This window comes from Penicillium rubens, assembly GCF_028828025.1.
Source record: "Penicillium rubens strain IBT 27055 chromosome Unknown utg000001l_segment0_segment0, whole genome shotgun sequence".
NCBI classification, from domain to species: Eukaryota; Fungi; Ascomycota; class Eurotiomycetes; order Eurotiales; family Aspergillaceae; genus Penicillium; species Penicillium rubens.
The window spans coordinates 522784-535113 of record NW_026890599.1 but is presented as its reverse complement, the minus strand read 5'-3'; the positions used below and the strand labels follow the sequence as shown (position 1 = coordinate 535113).

The 12330-nt window shown below is 49.2% G+C and overlaps 9 protein-coding genes across 9 annotated transcripts; 4 read left to right on the top strand and 5 right to left on the bottom strand.

The window, feature by feature from the left end:
* Nucleotides 1-936: 936 nt before the first annotated feature.
* Nucleotides 937-1615, top strand: N7525_000227 (putative pathogenesis associated protein Cap20; the record flags this gene model as incomplete). The annotated part of the gene is made up of 2 exons (XM_002558684.2): nt 937-1036; nt 1124-1615. Exons 1-2 carry the CDS (start codon nt 965-967, stop codon nt 1613-1615), a joined length of 564 nt encoding a protein of 187 aa, XP_002558730.1. The 5' UTR covers nt 937-964.
* A 404-nt stretch (nt 1616-2019) lies between these two features.
* On the top strand, nt 2020-3222 carry N7525_000226 (MAGE domain-containing protein; the record flags this gene model as incomplete). The annotated part of the gene is made up of 3 exons (XM_002558685.2): nt 2020-2043; nt 2102-2447; nt 2531-3222. The coding sequence occupies 3 exons, from the start codon at nt 2020-2022 to the stop codon at nt 3220-3222; spliced, it is 1062 nt and encodes a 353-aa protein (XP_002558731.2).
* A 987-nt stretch (nt 3223-4209) lies between these two features.
* Nucleotides 4210-5717, bottom strand: N7525_000225 (translation elongation factor EF-1 alpha; the record flags this gene model as incomplete). The annotated part of the gene is made up of 3 exons (XM_002558686.1): nt 4210-5318; nt 5377-5645; nt 5713-5717. The coding sequence occupies 3 exons, from the start codon at nt 5715-5717 to the stop codon at nt 4210-4212; spliced, it is 1383 nt and encodes a 460-aa protein (XP_002558732.1).
* A 406-nt stretch (nt 5718-6123) lies between these two features.
* On the bottom strand, nt 6124-6309 carry N7525_000224 (uncharacterized protein; the record flags this gene model as incomplete). The annotated part of the gene is made up of 1 exon (XM_061211503.1): nt 6124-6309. The coding sequence occupies one exon, from the start codon at nt 6307-6309 to the stop codon at nt 6124-6126; it is 186 nt and encodes a 61-aa protein (XP_061070729.1).
* A 586-nt stretch (nt 6310-6895) lies between these two features.
* N7525_000223 (DNA-directed RNA polymerase III core subunit RPC11) lies at nt 6896-7455 on the bottom strand (the record flags this gene model as incomplete). Its single annotated transcript, XM_002558687.1, has 4 exons — nt 6896-6931; nt 6986-7080; nt 7168-7377; nt 7446-7455. The coding sequence occupies 4 exons, from the start codon at nt 7453-7455 to the stop codon at nt 6896-6898; spliced, it is 351 nt and encodes a 116-aa protein (XP_002558733.1).
* A 53-nt stretch (nt 7456-7508) lies between these two features.
* N7525_000222 (uncharacterized protein) lies at nt 7509-7742 on the bottom strand (the record flags this gene model as incomplete). The annotated part of the gene is given in 2 exon segments (XM_061211502.1): nt 7509-7605; nt 7618-7742. 2 exon segments carry the CDS (start codon nt 7740-7742, stop codon nt 7509-7511), a joined length of 222 nt encoding a protein of 73 aa, XP_061070728.1.
* Nucleotides 7743-7925: 183 nt separating this feature from the next.
* Nucleotides 7926-8577, top strand: N7525_000221 (ankyrin repeat-containing protein ANK1; the record flags this gene model as incomplete). Its single annotated transcript, XM_002558688.1, has 3 exons — nt 7926-7937; nt 7996-8173; nt 8249-8577. The coding sequence occupies 3 exons, from the start codon at nt 7926-7928 to the stop codon at nt 8575-8577; spliced, it is 519 nt and encodes a 172-aa protein (XP_002558734.1).
* Nucleotides 8578-8835: 258 nt separating this feature from the next.
* Nucleotides 8836-10608, bottom strand: N7525_000220 (alpha-1,2-mannosyltransferase ALG11; the record flags this gene model as incomplete). Its single annotated transcript, XM_002558689.1, has 2 exons — nt 8836-10171; nt 10229-10608. 2 exons carry the CDS (start codon nt 10606-10608, stop codon nt 8836-8838), a joined length of 1716 nt encoding a protein of 571 aa, XP_002558735.1.
* Nucleotides 10609-11165: 557 nt separating this feature from the next.
* N7525_000219 (putative mitochondrial export translocase Oxa2) lies at nt 11166-11903 on the top strand (the record flags this gene model as incomplete). The annotated part of the gene is made up of 1 exon (XM_002558690.2): nt 11166-11903. One exon carries the CDS (start codon nt 11166-11168, stop codon nt 11901-11903), a length of 738 nt encoding a protein of 245 aa, XP_002558736.2.
* Between the last annotated feature and the right edge of the window lie 427 nt (nt 11904-12330).

Sequence of the window (12330 nt, the reverse complement as noted above, 5' to 3'; positions counted from 1 at the left end):
GAACGATCTCCAATCCGGCTAGGGCCTTAGGTTTTCCTCCTACATTTGGACCGGAAGCTGTTACGTATTCCCGAGAGTATAAGGGGCGGTTCGAGGGGCCGACGCTCAGGCCAATGAGTGGGTACATGACTGGCATCGCCAATGTACGTGCAGATGGGCTAGACTCACATAACGGAGTAGAAGCCGAAGCATAAGTCATATTCTGGCAAGCCCCGATCAGCCATTTGCGGCCGTCTGGCCGGTTTTATAATATGCAGATAAGCAGGCTTGTCCAACGAATAACGGTGAAACGGGTGAGAACAAGGTTTATCTTGCAAACTCAACCCCTCATCTGGAATATATTCTGGGGAATATTGAAATATCGAACTCTTGGAAGAATGGGATATAATAGGGACAACCTTGGAAGCTGTATGAGATGAGAGACAGAATAGGTCATTGATAGAGATCATCCAAGTGGAACCACACGGCGTTTTTGCATCAGACCCGCAATCACATGCGAAAGCAACTTATCAAAAAAGTTTCAAAGTTCGTTTATGGTATTTTTCAAGTTTTTTGCAGTCGAACCAAGTATATTTGATACTAGTAGTATACTACATGGCTATAATTAGCAATAGGGATTCAATTGCTCTGACAGTTTGGGTTGCAGAATGCCCGAAAGTCAATGGTGCAATGGCGTGGGGGTATCACTTGGAATCTGAGGCCATTGAATCTTTTTTCCCCAAAAGAAACGATAGCGAAAAGAGGAAAAAAGAAGAGAACTATGTAAAATAGCCAGCCAAAATAACCAGCCAAGAATACGATGTATTGCACAAATGATGCGATTGCGGTAGGACCCATTGCATAATGACAGCGCAATCACATGTGAAAACCCTTTTTTTCTATACAACCCAATTCACTCCCGCCTTCTCTCTTTTTTCTCTTCTTAATTCTTATTATACTACATTCTACTCAGTTTACTATCTTTATGCCTCACGCAGAAGCCAAAATGGGTGAACCAGTCGTCAACGGCGAGAAGCACTACTCTCAGTTCTTTGACGTAAGTATAACCCCACTACAGCCCAACGGCAAAACGCAGAACTAGAGTCAGGATCAGCATATACTAACTAGACATTCCTAAATCTAGCATCTGACTTCCTATCCCATCATCTCCGACTCCATATCCTACTACAAGGGCAACCCCTACGGAGCCAAGTCCCTCGAATACGCCGACCAGGGCTACACCCGTCTTGCCAAACCTGTTCTACCCTACTTCTCCACTCCCTACAGCTATGTCGCTCCCTACATCGCCCGCGCCGACTCCCTCGGTGATAAGGGTCTGAGCCAAATTGACGCCCGCTTCCCCATCTTCAAGGAGGACACCCAGAAGCTGCGCGGCTCTATCTACAACAGTGCCTCTCTGCCCGTCCGCGTCGTCGGCGATGTCAAGCACCATGTCACCGATATCTATGGCTCTGAGTACAAAAAGTGCGGCGGCGATAGTGTCTTTGCTTCAGGCAAGGCTGTCATCACTACCAGCTTGGTTCTGTCGCAGGAATCGCTAGCTTGGGTAAACGCTTTCCTCCAAAGTAAGAAGGAGGAAGCGAAGGAGGTTGTCAATGAGAAGAACAGCCACTGATTTTAGATCTCTTTGGCCTTTTGGAGCGTTCCTTTTTTTCCTTTTTGTTCTTTTTCTTTTAGAGAAAATAATACCTCATCGCTGCTCTGTGTGTACTGCTTTGTCCCCGTTGTACTTAGTTCGCTTTTGCTAAGTCTATCGATGTATGTTATTGGATTTAATAAACATATAACTCTCTACATATGCATATATATGCAAAACACGTTCTACTTGTAGTAAGACCACCAAACAGTCCTCGAAAGAAACCCCAAAAATAATAAGACCGACTTCGAATCCATTTGCGGAAACAAAGAACCATTGATAAGGGCCACGCACAGACCAGCCCCGATGGGGTAAAATCGTTCTATCGCGTCGCGTCTCCCCAAACCTGCAATTCACCATCATACCTACATACATAATCAAAAATGCCACCAAGTCGCAAAAGACGTGTACGCAAACTTGAATCCACTCAGTTTACCTTTACCCACCACTAACCTCAATCCCTAGGCCAACGCGGCATCCGAGATCGAGACAACCCCAAGCGCACGTCGGCGCAGAAGACAAAGCGAAGAAAGCGACTCATCACCCGCACCAGACAGCGACGATGACGGACCAAGTGCACCAACCAGCACCGATGCAATGGTCAAGAAATTGGTGCGGCTCGCCATAGCAAGCGAGTATTCGCGGCTCCCGATCCGGCGCAACGACATCAGCGCCAAGGTGCTGGGCGAGCAGGGCTCACGGCAATTCAAGCTAGTTTTCGACCAGGCGCAGCGGGAAATGAGGCAGCGTTTTGGTATGGAGATGACCGAGTTACCGGCACGAGAGAAAGTCACCATTACCCAGCGACGGGGTGAGTCGGATTCAGTCTTGCTTTTCTTTGTTGCAGACACACGCTATTTTCTAAGTAATCACTACTGACATTCGGTACAACAGCTGCGCAGAAAACGGAAAAGCCTTCCTCGGCTAATAAGTCCTGGATCGTTACTAGCACTTTGCCGCTTCCATACCGCTCTTCCGATATCCTCATTCCGACTAAAGCACCCTCCCTCTACACCGAAAGCACATACACGGGTCTGTACAGTTTCATCATAGCGGTGATTGTGCTGAACGGTGGTTCGCTGGCTGAACAGAAACTTGACCGGTACCTGTCGCGTACAAACGCTGAGGTTGCGACGCCGATCGACCGTACGGATAAACTGCTTCAGCGGCTATGCAAGGAGGGATACATTATCAAGACGCGAGAGATGGATGGCGGTGAAGAGGTGATTGAGTACGTCCTTGGACCGCGGGGTAAAATCGAGGTCGGGACTAGTGGTGTGGCGGGTCTTGTGCGAACTGTTTATGGGAAAGAGAAGGGTGACCATGAGGGATTGACTCACCTCCAGAGGGAAGAGCTCGAGGATTTCGAAGGGAAGCTTGGGAGGAGTCTTGGGATCGAACCGGCGCCCGTACGAGCTAATGGGGTGGATGGTGCTAGCGATGTGGGTGATGCTCGAGTTAACGGGAGCGCAGAGGATTGCGAGGCGCCGCAGAGCTCAGGGCCTAGACGGTCCTCGAGACGTGCCCCTACCCAGGAGGAAGACGAAGAAGAAGATGATGATTCTGAAGAGTATGAGGAAGAGTGATTGATACATCTTTGGTTGGCATGCCGTTACATAGGGATACATACTACATGTATGTATCTGCAACTTGATACCCAAGATACGATAGGTCATTTACTTGTGTTTGGTCAGTTTTTGCCATTTTACATATGTAATCTTTGATCCATAGCTTGAAGAATATGGACTACAATGAATTGTAGGGACCACTGCTAAAACCATGACTACTTCCCCTATCTTTGTAAACACAGAAGCTCAACGATAGCTCGGGCGCAGGTTCGTATATTTGGATCGGGTTGGTTTGGGGGATGGGCTTAAAGTGGAGGTTGAAATGGAAATTGAGACTGGCCCGAGTACATAGTTATATATGTTTCCGGCTAATCAGGCATCTCGTGATTGATCAGGGCTGATTGAGAAGTCTACGATAGTTCACTATACATATAAAATATAAAATCAGGATAGAAATGATCGGTAGTTGCTTCCAGCTTGAACGTAATGTTACTTGTTGGGATCGATTCGAGGATAATTTACATATGTAGACACCATCTCAACACCTTATTTACCTACTAAGGTTCCATGAGGAATCGGATGTTGAAGGTGGATAATAAACAGTCTGAGTACATATGTATAGTAGAAAGGAAAAAAAAGAATTAAGCCAATTCAAAGTTTGAAGTATGTTCCGTGTTGACAAGAGGTACATACATGTTTGTACTATGTGCATCCACGTCGATGTACATACGCATCACAGGACTTGGGCATCACCAGCCTCAAGAACCACACAGAAAAATTAGAAGCCAGTGTGGGTGGGATATCACACTGTCTAAGGGTTGATCAACTATTCCACAGAGTACATATGTACGTATTGTCTACGCTGTTACTTTTGAAAGAAGAAGACATTGTCATAAAAATGTGGGTAGTCATTTTCGAGCTACGCAGCAAATCTACCTGGATCCAGTAATTGTTTTTGAAAAGAAAAAAATCATCACGGCATAATGAGCATCATCCGAGAATCATTTATTTCTTACCAGCCTTGGCAGCGGCCTTGGTGACCTTGCCAGCGCCACCAGCGTTCTTAACAACGGACTTGATGACACCGACGGCAACGGTCTGGCGCATGTCACGGACGGCGAAACGACCGAGAGGGGGGTAGTCGGTGAAGGTCTCAACACACATGGGCTTGGAGGGAACCATCTTGACGATAGCGGCATCACCGGACTTGATGAACTTGGGGGAGGTCTCGGTGGCCTTACCGGTACGGCGATCGATCTTCTCGAGGAGCTCAGCGAACTTGCAAGCAATGTGGGCAGTGTGGCAATCGAGGACGGGAGCGTATCCAGCGCCGACCTGACCGGGGTGGTTCAGGACAATGACCTGGGCGTTGAAGGAGTCACAGCCAGCGGCGGGGTCGTTCTTGGAGTCGGAAGCGACGTTACCACGGCGAACCTCCTTGACGGAGACGTTCTTGACGTTGAAGCCGACGTTGTCACCGGGGTTACCGGCCTTGAGCTGCTGGTGGTGCATCTCGACGGACTTGACTTCAGTGGTGACGTTGGCGGGAGCGAAGGTGACGACCATGCCGGGGCTGATGATACCAGTCTCGACACGACCGACGGGAACTGTGCCAATACCGGAGATCTTGTACACATCCTGGAGGGGAAGACGCAGGGGCTTGTTGGAAGGACGGACGGGGGGCTCGATGGCGTCGATGGCCTCGAGAAGGGTCTTTCCGGTGGCCTTGCCAGCCTTGGTCTCCTTCTCCCAACCCTTGTACCAGGGGCAGTTGGTGGAGGCCTCAAGCATGTTGTCGCCGTTGAAGCCGGAGATGGGGACGAAGGGAACGGCCTTGGGGTTGTAGCCGACCTTCTTGATGAAGTTGGAGGTCTCCTTGACAATCTCGTTGTAACGCTCCTCGGACCACTTGCAGGTGTCCATCTTGTTGAGGGCAACAATGAGCTGCTTGACACCGAGGGTGAAGGCAAGCAGAGCGTGCTCACGGGTCTGGCCATCCTTGGAGATACCAGCCTCGAACTCACCAGTGCCGGAGGCGATGATGAGAATAGCGCAATCGGCCTGGGAGGTACCAGTGATCATGTTCTTGATGAAATCACGGTGACCGGGGGCATCTGTAATGCAATATATTAACATCTGTGCAACTGAGAGATGAATGGACATGTCTCTTACCGATGACGGTGACCTCATACTTGGAGGTCTGGAACTTCCAGAGAGCGATATCGATGGTGATACCACGCTCACGCTCGGCCTTGAGCTTGTCAAGAACCCAGGCGTACTTGAAGGAACCCTTTCCGAGCTCAGCAGCCTCCTTCTCGAACTTCTCGATGGTACGCTGGTCAATACCACCACACTTGTAGATCATGTGACCAGTGGTGGTGGACTTGCCGGAATCGACGTGGCCGATAACGACGATGTTGAGGTGGCTACGCTCTTCTTTACTGTTGGGTCAAAGTCAGTTTCAGATGTTCTTGACAAAGTGAGAGTCTGCCAGTCACAGTCACATACCCCATGATGACGGTTGGAACTTTTTGTAGTTCTTTGTAAGATACTAGAAAAAATCTGTAGGAAAATTTGCTCAGAGACTACGGCAAAACGCGTAGAGGTACTGAGCAAAAGTAATCAGTAAAAGTTGTCGAAAGATGAAGAGCTGAAAAGCAGTAGGGGGGCAGGAAAAACTCACTGTAGCAGACAAGAGGAAGAAAGAAAAGTCTGTGGGAGAAGGGAGGAGGGGAAATCCTTATATGGAGGGGCAAGCGAGCGAGGCGAGTCAGCAGGTGGGGTCAAGCCCTCTTTTGGTTAGGGCTTCTGATTGGCTCTGCCCTTCACCCTTGTACGCAGATTTTGCAAAGTGGGTTGGTGGGATGAAGTAGATGTACTTGCTACACTATGTGTTTATTCATACTTTGTAATGTACTATTACCTCTGCGCTTGAAACACCCATCCGTTTCCCTGGTTGTGTCCTGCCATGGCACTCCACTCGGTGCGAAATTTTTTTTTTTCATCGGCTCCCAGTCCACTTTGTGGCTCTAAACGCTTGAACTGGGCAGCAACGCAGAGCGGTTGGGTGAGAATCTTCAAGTTTGCATTGTTTACTTTGCCCATTTTCCCGTTTTCTTTTGGCCCTATACGAATTTACTGTGTTACTGTGGCGATACTGGATGTCTCGATCCATTTTTTTACTTTTTTCTCTCTCTTTTTTTTTCTTTTTGAGAACCCCGCGGATGAGGGGCAACACTCTCACCGCCAACTTATCCCACCAACAATGTCATGTATAGAAAATTCTTTCTTTTTGGCCTCCAATGATCAGATTCTTCTTTAGTATTTCCCAGGCAGAAACCAATGTCGGGCTCTACATTTGTACTAGGGCAATTGTAGTCATAGCGAAAAAAAAAAAGTACAAAGCCAAAGATACACAATAACATGTGATATAAAATTCAAAATGCATAAAAAGCTAGATCCATCCATGGATGTCCGCTGATCGCAAAATAATCTGTGCGCTGGACTGTGACGTCGATCAATTTGGGTATCAGGTTTAAGTTACTCCGTACACACGCCTCCCCTATGTTGTAAACACTTGATAAATACGCCACTTGCACCTCGCTATAGTAAAACAAAAAAAGCAAAAGCAAAAGCAAAATGAAACCAAAAAGCAATGCAAGTGACTTGCCCCCGGCCTTGCCGCCCAACTCTAATTTTCTCTCCACCGAGCACCGCACGAGGTACACTGGGAGCTGTCAGACACGGGTACCTCACATTAGACGTAAGGAGGGGGACATACCTTCAAGAATGTAGTCATCGGTTCATCTGCACTGCGAATCTGCAGCTGGAAGAAGTACGCACGTTCCCCATTGCAGCTTTCGGCGGGGCATTGAGCTGTAAGGGGAAAAAAAAGAGAGTACGTCAGTCCTGTAAATCTTGACGGAAATGTCACTCCTAAGAGGAGATAGCAGAGAAGCTTACTGGCAACACTGTCAGCATTGGCAAATTCCTCCTTGCCACCAAATACATCGTCGACTTCCTTCTGCTTCATAGCTTTCTTCTCGAAATAGTTCTTCTCCAACGGGGCTTCGTAGGGGCAGACGCGGCATTCAAAGCGGTTCACACCCGCTGGGAATCTTGTGCTCGACTCCGCTTTGGAAATGGTGAGCGCATTGCTGCAATTGGGGCAGACTAGAGAGAGGAGTCAGTTTCTGTTCTGGACTGTCCCTGGACAGCGTCAACTCGGAGATAACACATACAGACTAGCATCTTGGTGGTTTGGCAAGAGGATGCAGTGGATAACACCAATAAAGCGCAGGCAGCTAGACCAGGTCGAAAGTTAGGTTCTCAGCAGCTGTACAATGTAGTCCCGTCAGGTGCAGAACATCACCGGCGATGATAAGAGATCTAGGCGCGCGGCTAAATCAAGACGGTATTCGGAAGATTATATATCCGGGCGGCCCGCGTGTGGGATGTCCCTGGGGAACAACTCCGATGACCAGTAGTATTTGCCAGGAACTTGAATGCCTGTTTAACCACCAGCCCAGCTTGTACATACATATCCTACTTCATTCCCTGTGGAAGACCTATTCTGATCCGCAAAATACCCATACAAAGCAAAGCGCCTGACTCTTGTTACGACTAGCTCCACGAGTACCATCACAACTGGCTGAGCAACAATTCCTGTACTGCCAACTTCATTCTCGGGTATTCCGGACTCTGTGAACCCATATACAGAAATGGCTGACGAGGTGAATACTGCTTACTGGATCTTTGTCGCCTGTCAACGCTAATGTCGCTATGATTTAGGGCGCATCACCCCGCGAGCTGGTCGTGGAGGCCTGCCGCCGGGACCAACCCCACCTAATTGAGCAGGTGCTGAACGAAATGGAAGAGAAGACAAATGAGCAAGTGGCACAATTTTTCAACGAGGTGACAGACTCTATGGGAAACCACGCATTGCACGTCTGTGCCCAGTATGGAAGCTGTACGTGTTTACTTTGCCACTTTGTTAATGCTCATCTCCCCTGCAAGCTAACTCTTTTGTCTTGTTTCCGGTTAGACGATACTATGGATGCGCTGTTTGACATCCAATTCTTCGAATGCGACCCTTTGACCCGGCTGGACAACGACACGCCGTTGCACATCGCAGTGCGGTACGCCAATGATAAAGATGCAGAACTGGGCGAAGCCATGATCAAGATGATGTGTGAGGCTGGTTGTGATCCTCGAGTGCGGAATAAGCATGGCCAGAAGCCTGCTGAGCTGGTCTTCAACAATAATGAGATCAAGAAGACCCTTCAGCAAACCGAGTATATCATGGCTGAAGGTATTCAAAATACTGGTGATGGAGTTGACTCGGACGGCGGAGAGGCCAGTGATAGCGACTAAAGGGGAAGTTCAGGGTGTTCGCACTGTCATTGCATTGCCGGCATTTTCTGTTTCTGATTAGAAGGCTCGACGTGCTTTGTTGAAATGTCTCTTTATGCACGAGTCGTAGACTTGGTCACATCGTCTATTTCTATTTTACGATTATTACGAATAAGTACAGTCTTTAAGGATTGTTATCATGGAGTTGACTTCTTGTTTAGGCGAATAATAAACTAAATGAAAACTCCATTCGTCTATTTCATGGGGGATATCACAAGGTTAAACCGTCGACGCCTTAACAAGCTTTTGTACTTGATCCAGCCACTTGCGGGAAAACTCCTCTTCGGTGAATCGTTGAGCTGAGCGACGAGCCCGCTGCCGCATGGCGAGTTTCTCTGCCTCCGGAAGAGCAAGGGCAGCCTCGAAAGAAGCAGCAAACTGCTCTTCTGTTTCAGCTCGGAATCCAGTTGCACCATCCCCCAGATCAACGACAATGTCTTCACGTGGGCCACCCGAGTCGTGTGTGACGCAGATGAGACCAGCGGCTTGGTACTCCACGACGCAAATACCGAAGTGCTCGTTCCACATGGCATTGACGCCAACCGAGGCGGTCCGGAGATGTGACAGCATGACAGGCCAGCTAGCGTCGCACAAGAATGTAGTATGATCGCGGATGCGGAGTTCATGCGCTAGGAGGCGCAGGTTGTAGATGTGGGTTTCATCAGGGCTGGAATGGCGCACGGATCCAATGAGTACAAGACGCGGAGGCGGTTGACCTTCGTAGGCTGGGTTGTTTGTTCGTTCTTGTAAGAATCGCGCAAAGGAGCGCAATACTAGCGGGTGGTTCTTCTCTGGCCGGAATTGTGCGATGTAAAGTAGAACAGGCTGGCGAGTCTTCTCGCTGTCCGTGTCAACGACAATATTTGATTGCAGTTCGGTGACTGCTGTTGGGGGAAACACCACCGCCGGCGATGATGGACTCCCGTCGCCGCTGCTGTTGTTGATTTTCTTACCGGTGCCCCAAAGCGTGCGAATGTGTGCTGCCGTCCAGGACGAGTTGCACATAACTACATCGACCTGTCGACCGACCCAGCCATATAGCTTGGCAAATATCTCCCAGTACCGACGCTTGGTTTTCCCTTTCCACCCTCTCCCTGCGCCGGAATTGATCCCTTGCACCCCGCTCTTGTCGTCGAGAGAAGCGAGCATGTCGGTTGATATAGTCGGGTAATGAACATAGGCACCAACTGGAATTCTCGGGAAAAACCACTTGCACAGAGCAAGTGTGAAAGCATAGCCCATGGTGTCAACAAAAACGTCCGGTACAAGCAACGTAAAAGCATCGTAGGCAACAATCAGTGACCCCAGCGACTGTCCCAGCAGTGTCATGTAAGGGTATGAGCTACTAACAACATACTTGCGGGTTGTCAGGTATAGAAGCACCACGGTAGGCGCATGTAGGCGAATGTTGAACCGGTTCTCCACCTTCTCCAACATCGTGGCTTTATTGACTTCATGGTCACCCGTGTAGATAGCGCAGATTGCCTTCGGCCAGCGCTTCTGTGTTGCGCGTATCGCTTCCCATAAGACTCGTTCGCCACCTCCGCCGGCATTACTGTAGTACCTAGTCAGCGTTGTTTGTATCTTTCAACATGTGTAGAGAATGCCATACCAGAATGGGTGGAAGAATCCAATGATGCCATCCCAGTCCTCTGGACTCTCGTAACTTTCATTGCCAGAGCCACTACTGCTTCCACTACCAGCCGTAGTCTGTACCCCGCCTGTGCCTGAACTATCCACCTTCTCCCAGTCCTCGTCTTCGGCACCGTTCCGCGATAGTGTTGAACCCTTTGGCCGTGAGGCGCGTAACTCCTCCTCTTCAGATCGCGCCCGCGCGATCACATATTCACGGCGAGACCGAGTTCGTCGCCAGATCAGCCAGCCCACCCCCCGAAACACTAGACCGAGGAGAACGCCTGTCAGCTTCGGAAGCAGGACAGCCGTGGCGGTGAGGACCAGAGTGGCCAGAATGGCGTTTGATAAGAGGGCCATGGTGAGAAGGCAATATTTAAAGAGACCTCATCAGAAATCACACATAGTAAGAGAATATGAAGTCAAACTGCGACAAGTCAGAAAATGTTCCCCCTCTCTTGCTGTCAACAAGTTGATCAGCTGGGCCAATGAGGTAAGTTCATACGTGTCACATGATGATCTCCAAATATCCGATTTCCGTCTCCGCGATTCCTATAGTCTCAATTTTTTCCAGCTATCTTTTATTTTCTATCTTGTCTTTCACCCCGCTAGCAGTGATGTATGCCCTCCGCTCGTCACAGACCATACAATTAACGCGGCGGGCCATACAATTGCCTCGCTCGCAAGTTCGATACTTCCACCCAACAAGACCAGCCTCATTCTCCGTCGTGGGCCTTGCACTGGACAGCTCCACCGCATTTATTCACGGCGTCCACACTGTTTCATGCCTACCATGGGTTGCATCAATTCCTCTAACTGCCGTACTTATTCGTACGTTTGTCGGGTTGCCGATCCTGTTATACACTCGACTCCATCGCCATCGCGAAATGAAAATAGTGCCAATTCTAAGCGCTTGGATGAAGAGATATGCGCAGAAGCAGATGGACCAGGTCCCTACTGCGAACCTCAGGAACTATAATAATACTGAAGTTAAGCGCAATATCCTCACTGAACTAAGAAAACGAACAGCTGTGCTTCATAAGCGCTGGGGAGTATCCAGCAAGTACAAAGCAATCGGCTTCCTGCAGATCCCTGTTTTTATTGCGCTCATGGAGAGTCTGCGCGGGATGAGCGGTAACAATAGCGGCATCATTGCCTGGCTGTCGTCGTTTATCGAGTCGTCGCAAGACCCTGCCTCCACGGCCCAGCCTCTGCATTTAACCATCGAGCCTACTCTTGCGAACGAGGGTGCCCTCTGGTTCCCAGATTTACTGGCAGGTGACCCAACAGGCGTGCTGCCGCTTTGTCTGACTGCGTCAATCTTGGGGAACGTTCTGATGGGATGGAAAGTCAAGCCTTGGAAGGAGATCGCACTCCTTCCAAAAATCGAGATGTACAAGCAGACCCTTTTCACCGGTTTACGGTCCTTTGTCATAGTATTGACATGCTATATTGGCTTCGCAAGCTTTGTTCAAGGGATGCCAACTGCGCTTATGCTCTACTGGATCACCAGTACCAACGTTGCTACGCTACAGACTTGGGTACTGGACAAAAAGGTGTTTTCACCACCAGGGTTCAAGCGTTTTGTCGAGAAGTCCATCGCGTTCGAGAAGCCGGGCGTTGAGGACCCGTTCCAGCTGAAAAATTTACGCTGATTCGATCCGCGGGAATCGTATCATCCAGAATCGCATGCATGAATCGGTGGATTGTTCAGCCATACTCCATTATAAAGTTGCGAACTATTCGTATGCTGGCTCTAAGTGTATTTCGGAGCTTCATCAAGATGGAGGCCACATCCACACCGAAAGTTGACAAGAAGTTCATGTCAGACCTGATTCAACCTATGGCCTTCCGGGCGACTGGTACAGATCTTATGAACTGGCTCGGATGGGTTTAGCCGTCACAGGATACCCCCTGGGCTTGCGCGTCGACGTTCATAATTTTCCAATTCCCCACAATCCGGGATGCACATAGTTCATCGACTGGTTTCGAGGTTCATTGTGTATGTAGCATCATTTTCCCTACCCACCCGCACTCATGTACAATATCTTTACTTCTACAAAAATAGTCGGCCGCGCCTTT